This window comes from Kogia breviceps, chromosome 19, assembly GCF_026419965.1.
Source record: "Kogia breviceps isolate mKogBre1 chromosome 19, mKogBre1 haplotype 1, whole genome shotgun sequence".
In the NCBI taxonomy this organism is placed as follows: Eukaryota; Metazoa; Chordata; class Mammalia; order Artiodactyla; family Physeteridae; genus Kogia; species Kogia breviceps.
In genome coordinates, this window is record NC_081328.1 from 8,196,896 (window position 1) to 8,210,859 (window position 13,964).

General features: G+C 46.0%; 1 protein-coding gene and 1 long non-coding RNA gene across 21 annotated transcripts in view; one reads left to right on the top strand and one right to left on the bottom strand.

Annotated features, from left to right (window-relative positions):
* The window catches only part of CHD3 (chromodomain helicase DNA binding protein 3), a 25,598-nt gene extending 22,708 nt beyond the window's left edge, over nucleotides 1–2,890 (bottom strand). For all 20 annotated transcript variants that reach the window (XR_010838198.1, XM_067021308.1, XM_067021309.1 and 17 more), the window contains exon 1: nucleotides 2,602–2,890. Coding sequence is in view for 19 of the 20 variants with exons in the window: in XM_067021308.1 (XP_066877409.1) it covers nucleotides 2,602–2,875 (274 nt within the window). In the remaining variant the exon portion in view is untranslated. The remainder of the gene's footprint in view (nucleotides 1–2,601) is intronic.
* Nucleotides 2,408–12,207, top strand: LOC136793215 (uncharacterized). Its single transcript, XR_010838199.1, has 3 exons — nucleotides 2,408–2,505; nucleotides 4,376–4,436; nucleotides 10,382–12,207. It is a non-coding gene; the product is annotated as an uncharacterized lncRNA (long non-coding RNA).
* The last annotated feature ends 1,757 nt before the right edge of the window (nucleotides 12,208–13,964 follow it).

A 13,964-nucleotide genomic window follows, 5' to 3' on the forward strand; every position in this document is an offset into this window, starting at 1 on the left:
GCGAGCCAGAGGACGCAGGAGGAGCCTCGCAGCGAGCCTCGCCTCCCGCCCGCCCCTCTCTTCTTCTAATCTCACCATCAATCTCTCACACATATATTTATTTTTTCTCAAATTCCCCTCCCTCCCCCACAACGAACCACCATAATAGGTCTGCTGCACATGCGTGTTGCATGCAGGGGGTGGGTTTGTATTTTCAGACCTTTTGCAAAGAAACTACCAGAATTTTCCGCACCACCCACAACCATTCCCCACCCCCACCCCCAAGGAATCACATCTATATATTATGTTATATTATTTCTCTAGACTTGCCAGAAGGGGGAGGGAGAAGAAATGAGTTTTTGGCTTCCTGCTCCCTTCCCCCATCAGCACGAGTGCTATTATTTTAAACGTTTAACAATGTACGGAGACTGGAGAGGGGGGAAGGGATAAAATTGGTCTTGGGTAAGAATGTAAAACAAAATGGTGAGAATCAAAGCCGTCAGAATGAAAAACAATAGAAACCTCTAACACGTATAAATTCATCTTGTAGAGGAGGAGGAGGGAGGGCAGCCTGAACGTATTGCCTCAGAGGACGGTTATTTTGCCCACACTTAGGTAGACAGAAATAATGGGCAGACTAAAAATATTTTCCTAAAGTTTTACCTCAGAAAGTCATCTGAGAGGGTGTATCTGGGTCACTCGTTTGACTTGGAGGGCTGAAAGGGAGAAAAAATTGCCCAGGGAGACAGAGTAGGTGGGTTTTCATTTCAAATATACCATTTTTAAAACATTTGACGATGCTTAGAAAGCAAAGGGAAAAGGGTAGGGAGTACTGACACAAAGACCCATCTCAACCTCAGATTCTTTCATGCCCTCCCCTTCACAGACCCGAATCCGGGATCAAAAACCCCCAAATACCACATTCCAAGTTCGGAATACACACAGGCAAGAGCTGCTAATGCCCTAACTTAACCTGACATCCTTTCTTCCTCTCTTTTTAGCACCTCTGCTGTCTTCCAGGCAATCCCCTACCCACAATTCTTTATTCCTTTTCCCTTCTGCAAAATCAGTGGGCTCTCTGGGATAACTTTTAAAAAACTTTTCCGGTTTTCGGACCAGCCAGGTGGGAGGGAAAGTGGACTTTATCCTGCTTCCATTAGATACACATACACCCCCCTCCCCCGGCCCAAGAAAGCACCCCACAGTCCCTCAAAGGCTGTCTCAACTAGACAAGAACGTTTGCCACTGAAGCCACACAGATCAATATGACAGTTTTACAACGAGTATGATGTTAGACGTTTTGAAGTTTGGTGCATTTGTGCTGCACCGCACCAAGAGGCCTGGGGGTGTGAACACCCGAAAGATGCTCACTTAAGAGTCTATTCTGAAAAACACTAGCTGAACACTCTGGAGGGTGGCCGGAGTGGGACCACTGCTGGGCCCCCCACGCGAGGCAGCCGTCAGGCCCCTCCACCGCGGACGGAACTGCCCAGACAGTGCGGGTGACTTATCCCCAGCGAGGGGTGCTGAGTGACGGTCAAGCTGCAGAACAGCTGAGTGGGCAGTTCACGCCCCCCAACGTGGTCAGGGTGTGGGTGGTTTCAGCGGGATAGTGAGTGACAGTGAATGGCAGCCACGTGAGAGTCACAGCTGGGCAGCTCGGCCACCCCAGACTGACGGGGTCATGTGGGGGGGCGCACTTGACACAAAAGAGCCCAGAGCAGAGGAGAGATAAAGGGGGTGGAGTTGGGGGCATCTGGTCTTCCAGACACTCTCCTCTCTCCTCCCTGTCCCCAATTTTCAATGACTGCTCTCCGTAGTACGAGCCGGAGAGAGGGGGCAGGAGCCAGTCTCATTCCAGGAAGTGGTCCGCGTGGAGTGTGGCCACCACCTGTCCTTAGTCGTCAGCCGCCCGCAAACATTCACCCGACCCCTCCCCCACGTGCCACCGCACGCTCCGGAGTTGGCGGGCACCGAAGTCCCCGCAGGTGGTGGGGGTCCGATGGCCACCCGCTCCCCCCGGCCTTCCCAACTCCTGACGGGGGGGTGAGGGCCGCGGTCCGCTCCTTGCAGGCAAACCCCACTTCGCCTCGGTCCAACCCCACCGGGGCCGAAGCCCCAGGGGCGCCCGCTCGGCCGCCCCTCCCCCACGCGCCCCTCCCCCACGCCGCCGTCCGGCCGCCAGGGTCTCCGCGGTCCCTCGCGCGGCCAGGGAGGGGGCCCTGGCTTCGCCTCGGCCGTTTCCTGCCTACCCCCTCCCCGCCGAGGGTAAAAAAAAAAATCTCCTCCTCCTCCTCCCCCGAAAGCCGCGACCGAGTGGCCCGGTCCGCGCATGCAGCTCGCGCCCAGCACTCTCCAACCCGGGCGGCGGCGGCGGCAGCGGCGGGGGAGGGGTGCGGCGGGGGAGGGGAGGAGGCCTGGCCCGGCGGCCGTCGCCGCCGCCCGCCCGGACCGCCCGGACCGCCGCGGGGCGACGGGCCCGAGACGGCGCCCCGCGCCCCGGATTCACCTCGGCTCGGCCGCGCGGTGGGTGCCTCGCCCCCGCCCGGGCCTCGCGCGCCCGCGGCTCCGGCTCGGTCTGGGGCGGGGGGGGGGGCAGGGGGGGAGTCAGCGGCCGCTTACCTGGCGGCGGGGGCGGCGGCGGCGGCGGCGGCGGGGGCAGCGGCGGCGGCGGCGGCGGGAAGAGGTGGCAGCCGGGGGGGCTGTGGCGGTCGCGGCCCCGGTCGTGGCCCGGCCCGCGCCCGAGTACTCCCTCGTCGTCGTCCTCCTCGTAGTCCTCGTCGGCCGCCTCCACCTCCTCCTCCTCCTCGTCGCCCTCTTCTTCCTCCTCTTCTTCCTCCTCCGACACCACCATCTCCTCCTCCTCCTCCTCCTCGTCCCTCAGAGGGGAAGCCATCCTGTGGCTCTGGCCCCCCCACCACCCCCCCACCCACCGCCCGCCCGCCTCCCCCACCGCTACCACCACCACCTCCTCCTCCTCCTCCTCCTCCTCCTCCTCCTCCTCCTCGGCGGCGGCGTCCTCCTCCTCCTCACCGCCTCCCCCAGCCCCCAAAACCCCCGGGCCACCCCCCTCCGAAACCCCCCCCTCGGGGCCGCCGTCTGACGAGGGGGGCCAAACCACCCCCAAAAATTTTCTTGGGGAGAATTGAGGACTTTTTTTTTCTTCTCTCCTTCCTCCCGAGAGAACAAGAGAAGGGGATTAAAAAAATATATATATATATAAAAGTTTTCGACTTCTCTCTACCCCCCTCTCCGTTGCTTTAAATATATTTAAATTCTGAGGGGGGCGCTCAGAAATATTTCTCAGAGCTGAGGCACTAAGATGGCCGCCTGGAAATTATTTTTAAAACAACCCCCCCTGCAGCACCGCCACCCCCTCCGTGAAGAAAGGGAGAGGGGGGAAAAATCCCCTTTTAAAACAAAATGGCTGGCTTAATATTTCATTTTTCACCCCCCCCATTCTCCTCCCTGTTATACCCCCATCTCCTAGCCTCTACCCAGAAACCCACAAATTTCTCCCTTTTTTATAACTGATTAGTGCACAGATTAATAGAGATATTTTCCTTGTGTACTGAGTGTGTGTGTGTGTGAGTGAGTGTGTGTGCGCGTTGGGGGGGGGCATGAAGGATTTCTGCATAAAACAAAAATGGCTGCTGTGACTAACTCCCCCCTTATAAAAAAATATTTGAGGGGGGGCATTAATCAGTACTCATGCTCAGTCTGACATCAGCATAAATTGTTAAAGGTTAACTAGTTAGATACTAGTCCAACTAGATTTAAATTTTTTTTTTCTTTACTAGTCTCTTCCTCCCCACCTCCCTTCTCTTAAAGAAAAGCTTTTTTTTTTTTTTCTGAATACTTCAGAAGGGAGTGGTTTGATGTGAAGGTTTTTTTTTTTCCCCTTCAGGCATTGAAAAGAAAAAAGATGAAATATATGTTTATATATAACTCTGTTTCTGCATACCTCATTGAAGTGAAAACGCATTTAATTGTGTATGTATCTTTTAAGTGAGAAGGGGTACTGGATTTTTTTTTCTTTCTTTAAAAAAGTGATAGAAATCCTAGTGACTTTTGGGGGAGAGATATGAATAGATACGGTGATTGAGTTTTTTTCAAAGGAGTCCATGTTTGATTCTCCCCTTTGCCCAGCCTTCTCAGTGATTTATAATTGTAAATTTTATCCTCACTCTTTTCTCCTGTACCTTGCCTTCCCCTCCTCCAATTACTTGAATATAAAATTCATCTGATGTGGGAAATTAATTTAGGGGGTAAATAGAACAGATTTTTAGAATAAAGGGGAAAGAGTTAAGTCTGAAGATTGTGAAATTATTTTCTCTTTTAAGTCTGAAGATTGTGAAATTATTTTCTCTTTCTCCATGATCTCCAACACTGATAGAGTGGAAGAAACTGAGGTGCCATGAAAAAGAAAAGTAACCGGGACTGAGAAAAAGAAAGAGGTAGGGGGTTACACTCACGTTTTCATCTGACTTTCTGACCCATGGTTTCCCACTGTACCCCAATGTTTATCTTTAAAGTGGTATCAGGAATCAATTGGAAGGTTGAAAAGGAGTCCAAAAGTGGCATTCTCATCCAGAGATTTGGTCAGAGAAGTCATAAAATAAAACTTGCCAGTTGAGCAATGCTAGCAAAGGAAGAAGGGCGAATAGCTCAGTTCAACCCTATTTCGTTCTTGTCGCCCTTTTCTTACTACGGTTTCCCCCCATTCTTTGGAGCTCACTTTGACCTTTTCCTTGCTTCCCATCCCATGCCTGTGGAATCATTTCTCTCCTGGGTTATTTCTCTGTCTCTTGAGTGTAGCTGCCAGCCACCCAACAGCCCCTGCGGGGGTTGGGAGTACCTTAACAAGGAGGGGTAGGTAGGCAGCAACCGGAAAGTAACAGTGACAGGGCATGTTTTTGCTTACAAGGTTTAAGTATTCTTTATTGATGTGCCACCCCCCAACCCCAGCTAATGCTCTTTATTGAGCATTGATTTCCATCTTTTTCTTAACCTGGACTTTGGAGTTCTCTTGTTTCTGCTCCCATATCATTCCTGTACTGAGTGTAACTCCTGTTCCTCTTTGATTCTGTTATGTCCTCTTTCTCGGTCCCTGCGTACTAGTCCGTCTGGGTATCCCCCTCTTTCTTTACATGGGCTCCTGTGTATGTGTGTCTTTATTTTATGCCGAGACTGTCCTTTCTCATCCCTTGACTCTCAAGGCTCTGTCACCTCTAAGTGACTTTCCATCTCTGTCTTCTTTCTGTTTACTTCTGTCTTCCGGGCTCTGACTGCGTGTGCCTCTTCCTCGTGTGTGCCCGACTCCCCCTCTTTCTGGCCTCTCTGTGCGTGTGTCTGGGAAGAGTGTCCCCACGTGCGTGTGGGCAGCCCTGCGCATCATGGTGCGCCCTCTCCCTCTGTGCTGAGCGCCTCTGCCTGCCTGCCTGCCTGCCACATGTGCCGTGAGCTGCAGGTGTGGGGGGCGAAAGGTGGCTGTGTGCGTCGCTGTACAAACATGCATCATTCTCTCGAGTGCGCTTTGCATGTGGATCTGTTAATTTGCCTGATTCTCCCTCTTGTCCATCTCCCCCTCTGCCTGCCTGCATCTCCTGTTCTCTTTTCTCTCCCTACTGCTCTCTTGATTTTTCTTCTTCTTTCCTTGTTTCCGGCTGCCCCTCTACCTGCTCTGCTCCTGTTATGGTGTCTGCCTGCCTGCCTGCCTGTCTGCTCCTCCCTGACTGGCTGGCAGCCTCTTTCTCTCCCTGGTTGTCTGTCTGCTTCTCTGGCTGTTTGCCCACCACTCTCTCTCTAGCCATCTGTCTCCCCGCCTGCCTGTCTCTATCACTTTTTTAGTCTCCGTCTCTTGGTTTGTCTACCTTCCAGGCCCTGCCATGGTTCCCTGTCTTGGTTTTGCCTCGTATCTTGCCTTCTACTTGTTCCTTCTCTTCTTTATGTCTATTTAGTTCATGCTTTTTCCTGCTCTCCCTTTATGTACGTCTTCTTGCCTGTCTACTCTGCTTGCTTGCTGCTGTCCCACTGTTTAATGCTTGTGTCTTTTTAGTGTGTCTGCTTATCAGCATTTTCTCCCTTGGCCTCCCCTATTGCAGCATGCCATCAATGGTGATAGTCTCACTACCGCACACCTGTCAGTGACCCCCTTGCCCCAAGTCTTACCTGCCTTCTTGCCGTATTCCCTACCCTGCCTTCTCTCACTGCTTGCCTTTGTTTCAGTTCTTTCTTTTTCTTTTTATCTTTCTGGCCCCTCACACAGTCTGCCTGCCTCGATCTTTTTGCCATTTTCCCAGTCTCTTCTTTTCTTTTTGCTTTTTTACTATCTGTCTGCCTGGCTGGCTCTTGCTGTCCACATCTCTGCTTGCTTTTTTTTCTCCTCCTTTTTCTGTCAGCTTTTACATAGATAGTGCTGCATACACACGGTACAAAATTTTTAAAGTACTAAAAGTATCCTGTATGAGAGTAAGCCTCCCTCCTACCCCCCACTTCCTCTCCTCTGAGGTAGTCACTACACATTTCTTGGATCTTGTTTGAGAGAAGAGTCTACACATGTATGTCTAATTGCTTTTTGCTGCACTTCTTCCAAATTCTCTCCCAGTTTTGCTGGATGCGTCTTCCTCTGTCAGTCTGTCAGTACTCCTTCCTATTTCACTGGGTTTGCCATTTCTTGCTTCTTGTTTTTTTTGATTCTATTTTATGGTACTTGTCTTTTTGATTGACTGCTTGCTAGTTACACGCTTTTACTACCAGGACCTGAGGTGTGCTTAGGAAGGGCTTGCTCTGTCCTAGTATCCTGTTATGCTCTGCGTCTTGAGTTGGCCGGATGACCACACGCCATTGTTGGTCTCTTCATCACTGAACTATGTATTAATTGAGAAAAGCCATGAAAGCACTGGTAGTCCTGAAAAATACCTTGTAAACATAGGAACAATTAATAAGTACGTATGGTTTGTAAGCTGAGCTTACATGCACATGGAGTAGATAGGGGCCCACTCTGCTTTTCCCAGTCTATGTGAATTCTTTAAAGGAATATGAATCTAGATCCTTTTAGGTTCAGCAGTACTCTTAGGCTGTTGACCTAGACCTTTCCAAGAAGTTTGTCTTCCTCCTAGTCTAAAAAACTCTTCTTCTTGCTAAAACTTTCTCCCTTTTTCATCCTTCCTTCTGGCCCTTCTCACATGCCACCTTGGAGATGTTATAACTCCTTGGGGGAAGCACAGACAACAGCCTCTGTCCAGGTCTCTTCAGAAAAATGATGATAAAACTTTTGGGCTTCCCTGGTGGCGCAGTGGTTGAGAGTCTGCCTGCCGATGCAGGGGACACAGGTTTGTGCCCCCGGTCTGGGAAGATCCCACATGCCGCGGAGTGGCTGGACCTGTGAGCCATGGCCACTGAGCCTGCGTGTCCAGAGCTTGTGCTCCGCAACGGGAGAGGCCACAACAGTGAGAGGCCTGTGTACCGCAAAAAAAAACAACAGAACTTTCACACACATTGCACTGTTCTATCATTTTTGCTTTTTCACTGCCTGTATTCCTGAATTTAACTGTTTCAGCCTTTATCTCTGTCTTTCTCCTTTATCCCCTCTCTTCCTCTCTCACTTCTCTTTTCTTGGTTCTGTCTTTCCTCTTAACTGTCTGTCTTGGGCTCCATTCTAGCCTCTCTTTCTGATTGGCCACCTTCCCTCTCTTCTGTCTGATTGGCCCGTATCCCTCCATCACCCCATCTGTCTGCTGGATTCTCCCTGTCTGCCTGCAGTAATGTATGTGATAGCACTTTATAAATTATAAAACACTGTGTAGTGTAAAACGCTATTATCACTTTGTCTTCTTTCTTTGTTTATTGTTTTCTTTCTCTGTCTGCTTTCCTTCTCTCTCTCTCTCCCCCTTTCTGTCTGTCTGCGTCCCTCTTGGTGATCTTGCGTGCCTCTCTGTCTCTCTGTTAGTAATTCTCCTTTCTCTCCTTGCCAGCTTGTCTGGGTTTTTTTGCCATGCTTCTTCTCTGTGTGCTCAGTTCTTGTGTCTCTCCTTCTGTGTTTCCAGGTTCCTCTCTATTTCTTTTACTGTCTGTTCTGTCTGTCCTGAGGCCTGTTATATGTGCCTGTGTGTCTTGCTCTCTCTAGCTGCTTGTGTCCCTGCCTGTCAGTTCCAAAGTGGGCACCACTCTGCTTTTTTCTGTCTTTCTGTACTTCAAAAAATAAAAATAAAACTAAAATACCGTATAACTAATTGGTAGGAGAGAATTTTTTTGTTTTTAATGAGAAGACCATTAAGAAAGTGAGAACAGGAACTCAGGAATACAGCTGTCAAATGCAAACCAGAAATTAGATGCCAACCCCTGCTGCTGCTGTAAAAAAAAAAAAAGAACAAGAAAAAAATTGTAAGGGACTCCCAAGCCAATAATAAGATTATTTATTTAAAGCAAAAGCTAGAAACATCCAAAGCTATAGTTTCTAACCTTTATTTTGGATCATAGAAAGTTATAAACCCCTTCCCCCAGAAAAACAGTATCTACACAAAATACCACATATGTTATCCTGAAACCTATGGAGCCCAGGTTAAAACCCTGATGCAGGGAACCAATGAGAATGATTGATAGAGCACAGGCATGAACTCATGCAACAAGAAGATCAGAGGACTGGAAAAGCACTTTGCAGTCTGTAATTTTCTACTGAAGGAGATGTTAAAGAGCTTCCTAGTTATCTTTTGAAATATAGAAGTTAGTGGTAATTATGAAAGGCATGTAAATGCTGAGGATTTTCTAGGCTTAATCGTGGAATTTTAGAGATAGAAGGTCATCTAAACCAGTGTTTAGATGGCGAAGTAAGGTTGCCACCTGTCCTTTCCTGGGGAGCTCTGTCCTTTGTTCTGAGATTATATATTTCTCATATATTTTTATATAAAATGTGTAATATGCTATGTTTATATGAAACAAATCTGTTTTTTTATATATATATGCTAATGTATTTAACAGTATATTATGTTTATTTAAAATGTTCTAAGAATGAGGTAGATCTGTGTTAGAGGATATCCATGATAGATTTTATAGGGAGAGAGAAGGAGAAGGAAAATGAGTTTTTATACTTCTGTACAACTTGAAAATTTTTCAACATACAGGTACTTGTTTTATAGTTACAAAATAATATTTTTAATACCTTTCTATTAAATAATGGTGATGGGTATATATAGGTTTGGTTTTATTCTTTTTTTTTTTTTTTTCTTTTTTTGCAGTATGCGGGCCTCTCACTGTTGTGGCCTCTCCCGTTGCGGGGCACAGGCTCCGGACGCGCAGGCCCAGCGGCCATGGCTCACGGAGCGGCACGTGGGATCCTCCCGGACCGGGGCACGAACCCGTGTCCCCTGCATCGGCAGGCGGACTCTCAACCACTGCGCCACCAGGGAAGCCCTGGTTTTATTCTTAATTAGTGCAATATAAAGTCAGGAACTCTATGTTGATCACTAACTTTTTTTTTTTTAATGTTTTACTGGACACTGTAATCTAAAAGTCTGGGATCTACTGCTTTGCTCTAACCTCTTCTAGATTTCATTAAGCAAGAAACCTCAGTCCTTCATATATCATAGTCATGACTTGCCATATTTACATGCCACCTATACTATTATATGCATACTATTTTCCTTTTTCAATTCACTTTTCTTTAACTTAAACAAATGTCCTTTAAAAAGTAAAATTTAGGCTTTCCCTGGTGGCGCAGTGGTTGAGAGTCCGCCTGCTGATGCAGGGAACATGGGTTCGTGCCCCGGTCCGGGAAGATCCCACATGCTGTGGAGCGGCTGGGCCCGTGAGCCGTGGCCGCTGCGCCTGCGCGTCCGGAGCCTGTGCTCCGCAGCGGGAGAGGCCACGGCAGTGAGAGGCCCGCATACCACACACACACACACACACACACACACACAAGGTAAATTTTATATAACGAAGAAATAATATCCATAAATCCTTGATTTGATAAGGTAATTATAATTTTCCTAATTTATTTTAAAATACAAATAATTATTAAAAGTCAATAAAAATAAAAGCATCTTGCATGCTACCAGTGGTATAGATACCATAGTTTAGGAAACATCACTTTAATCTAATTTTGTAGGTACAGAAACTGGGGCCCAGATGATGAAAGGATTGCCTAAGATCAAGTTAGTTGTTAGGGACAGAACCGGAATTTGAACCTGCATCTTCCAATTTCTAGTCTGCTGTTCTTTGTTCTATATACTAAATGACTTACAAGTCAATGGATGTCCTAGGGTTTTAAAGGAACTAATATGTAAAATTGATGGTCGCATGTATAACTTATAACGGCTATACTACAGAACTGGCAATGGTCAACTTAATTTATCTAGTACATTATTAAACTTACATGTTTTCTTTTTTTTTTTTTTTTTTCCAGTATGTGGGCCTCGCACTGTCATGGGCTCTCCCGTTGCGGAGCGCAGGCTCCGGAAGCGCAGGCTCAGCGGCCATGGCTCACGGGCCCAGCCGCTCCACGGCATGTGGGATCTTCCCGGACGGGGGCACAAACCCGTGTCCCCTGCATCGGCAGGCGGACTCTCAACCACTGCGCCACCAAGGAAGCCATTACATGTTTTGTGTTACAGATTTCCACCTCTCATCTACCCTAGAGAAATAGTCATCACACTTGTGCATGAGGTGACACATACAAAGATATTCATTACAACATTGTTTGTAATAGCAAAAAATTGGAAACACTCTAATAAATTTCCAACAGTAATGAATAACTAAATAAACTATACAGCAGCCAAGAAAAATGAGTTACATCTACATAGTAAGATTCTTTACTATATTGTTGAATGGAAAAGGGCATGCTGCAAAACAGTATATATATTATGATATCATTTATGTTCAGAGAAACTAAAAACAATACTATGTGTTTCTACAGATACATTTATATGTATATAAATTTCTTTTAAAAATTCTGGACATATACATACCAAATTGGTCACAGTGGTTACTTTTGAGAAATAATAGTCAAGGGGGATATTTAGGATTATTGATAATTTTGAATTTTCACAGTATTTACGTGTGTAAACAAATTTATGTAGTCTCATGATTACATTAACAAATGAAGCCTAACGGGACGAAAAGTAGTGTGATTTCTCTAAAGAAATCATTCCTCACTAATTTCTCATTCTTTGAGGAGAAAAATATGGAAGCAAAATATAATCAGTGTGTGTGATGCAGTTAGACTTTAGAGGACGTTAGTGAGGTTCTAGTTTAAAAACTGATTAAGATATGAAGGGAAAAAAGGAAAGTTATAGAAGAGCATGTATAATATGGTACCATTGATGAAAGGGAAAAAAATGTGAATTTCCATAGAATACTCCTGGAAGAATACACAAGAAACTGTAGTCATTACCACCGGGAAGGGAAACATTTTTTCATTGTTTTTCATTGTGCATCTTTTAAAGCAACTTGAAAATTTTTTAGTGACCAAGGGATTAGTTGGGTGGAGGGAGGAGAGACATTTGAGATCAGAAGTGAACACACAAAAAAGTTAAGGATATGTGGTAGTGATGATTGCTGTGGGCTGTAAAAATCTGAGAGTTCAGAGAAGAGAGCTCTTAGGGAGGGGAGGGGGACTGAAGGACTTCCATGTGTAGTTGTACTTGAAGTAGGCCCCCAAACGTAACTAAGACCTATATAGCAGAGAGGAGGAAGAAGGGCAGTTTAGGTTGAGTAAGAAACTGTTCAGCAAGTAGTATGTGGACCTCATACAGCTGGAGTGGTAAGTTCATGATAGAAAGGAGGTTTGTTTTGTTTTGTTTGTTTTTATAAATTTGTTTTATTTTTGGCTGCGTTGGGTCTTCCTTACTGTGCACAGGCTAGCTGGGGCGAGCGGGGGTACTCTTGGTTGCGGTGGCTTCTCATTGCGGTGGCTTCTCTTGTTGTAGAGCATGGGCTGTAGGCGCGCAGGCTCGGTAGTTGTGGCACACGGGCTTCGTTGCTCCGCGGCACGTGGGATCTTCCTGGACCAGGGCTCAAACCCGTGTGCCCTGCATTGGCAGGCAGATTCTTAACCCCTGTGCCACCAGAGAAGCCCAGAAAGGAGGTTTTTAATTTAAAAAATTATATCTGTTATTGAGAACTGTTTCACAGCTCCAAAAGAGTATTGTATAACACACATCAACCACAAATATTAAAATGAACACATGTATTCAGTATCAGTTTAATAAATATAACATTAGTAACATCTTTGAAGCCTTGTAATGGTCTTCCATGTTTCACATTCCTCTCCTGCCCCCGCCCTACCAGTATCCTGAATCTTGTTATCCTTCACTTGTTTTTTCTTTGTGCTTAGTTCCCTTCCCACCTGTAACTTTTTTTTCTTTTTAATTTAAGTACAGTTGATTTACAGTGTTTCAGGTGTACAGCAAAGTGATTCCATTACATACTTATATATATATTCGTTTTCAGATTCTTTTCCATTATAGGTTATTACAAGATACTGAATATAGTTCCCTATGTTATACAGTAGGTCCTTGTTGTTTATCTATTTTATATACAGTATGTGTATCTGTTAATCCCAAACTCCTAATTTATCCCTCCCCCCACCTGTAACTTCTTAATTTTGAAAAACTTCAAGCCTACAGAAAAGTTGAAGAAGTACAGTGAACGCCCATATACTCTTCACCTGGATTTACTGATTGTTGACCTTTTGCCACACTGACAGAATGACATGAGCAAATGCTTACGACCTAATGTTAATTGCAGAAAACAATATAAAACCATGTATGTAGTATAATCACAACCATGTAGGAAAATACTAGAAGGAAGTGGTTAAAATGTTAATACTGGTTTCTGCTGAGTGATAGGAATAAGAGTGATTTTTGTTTTGCATCTTTATGCTTCTCTACCTGGAATTTTCTGTAAGTAACATACTCTATAATGAAAATTTTAAAATCTTTTCAAGTTTAAAAAAATAATCTTAAAAATATATGGAGAGAGAGAGAACAGGAGATAGTATCTAACATTTGTTCATCAAGTTTGGTAGTCCCAAAAAGTTTAAAACACAGTAATATGGAAAATAAACATAGGTACAGACCTCATATCTGAAGGAATCTAATTCTTTTTCTCCAAGGTGGTTTCCCATCTTGTGTGAAAAGGCCCTATTTCTTTAAGGCTCCAGCAGTCCGGCTGTTTACCCCTCCACCTCTCTCCCTGGCTGTCATCTGCTTTCCTCCCGATCATTCCCCTCATTCATTGAAGACTCACGCTTGGCTCAGTCTTGCCCTCAACGCTGTAACCAGAAACCTTTCTCACCATTCCACTTCTCTGTCCCACCTCTAGGAAACAGTAAATTCTTACCTCTTCTGAAATATTAAATTCAAGTCTCCTACTTTGGCTACAGCTTTCTATCCTTCCAGCTCTCTCATTTATTCACTATTCTTGGACCCATGAGACCCTGTAATCCCTTAATTCTTCCATTTTCTCCTAATCAGTTCTATCATGTTCTCCCCTTCTTCCCTGTCCAACTTAGATTCCATGGTCTGTCATTTCAGCCGCTCTGCTGCCCGCGTCTCAGCACCCTCTTTATTTACCTCTCGCAAACCCTCAACCCTGGATCACCTTGGCTGTCTTTTTACACTCAGGGGCACTTTGCATGACCACATGGTATCAGAGCACCATGACCGCTCCAGATTAGTGTCCCCGCTCAGAAATCCTTTTTCCTAGTCAGCTTCCTTCTGGTTCTCCATGGTGACTTTTTCAAACCTTCCTCAAACCTCCTCCACCTTATGCTTCAGTAGAACACTTTATCGTCTCCCTCTAGGAGACAGATCATCAGATGAGAACTCCCTTGAAATACTGACACTAAGACTGCATATTTAACTGTATTCGTATTTGTCCTTTCCTCCCGCCTATCCTGTCCAAAGCTAATACCTACACTTGGGCTCTGGCTCCCAGCCTTGCCACCTTCTCAGGGTGTAATGGTTGACAGTGATCCCCTAACTCTC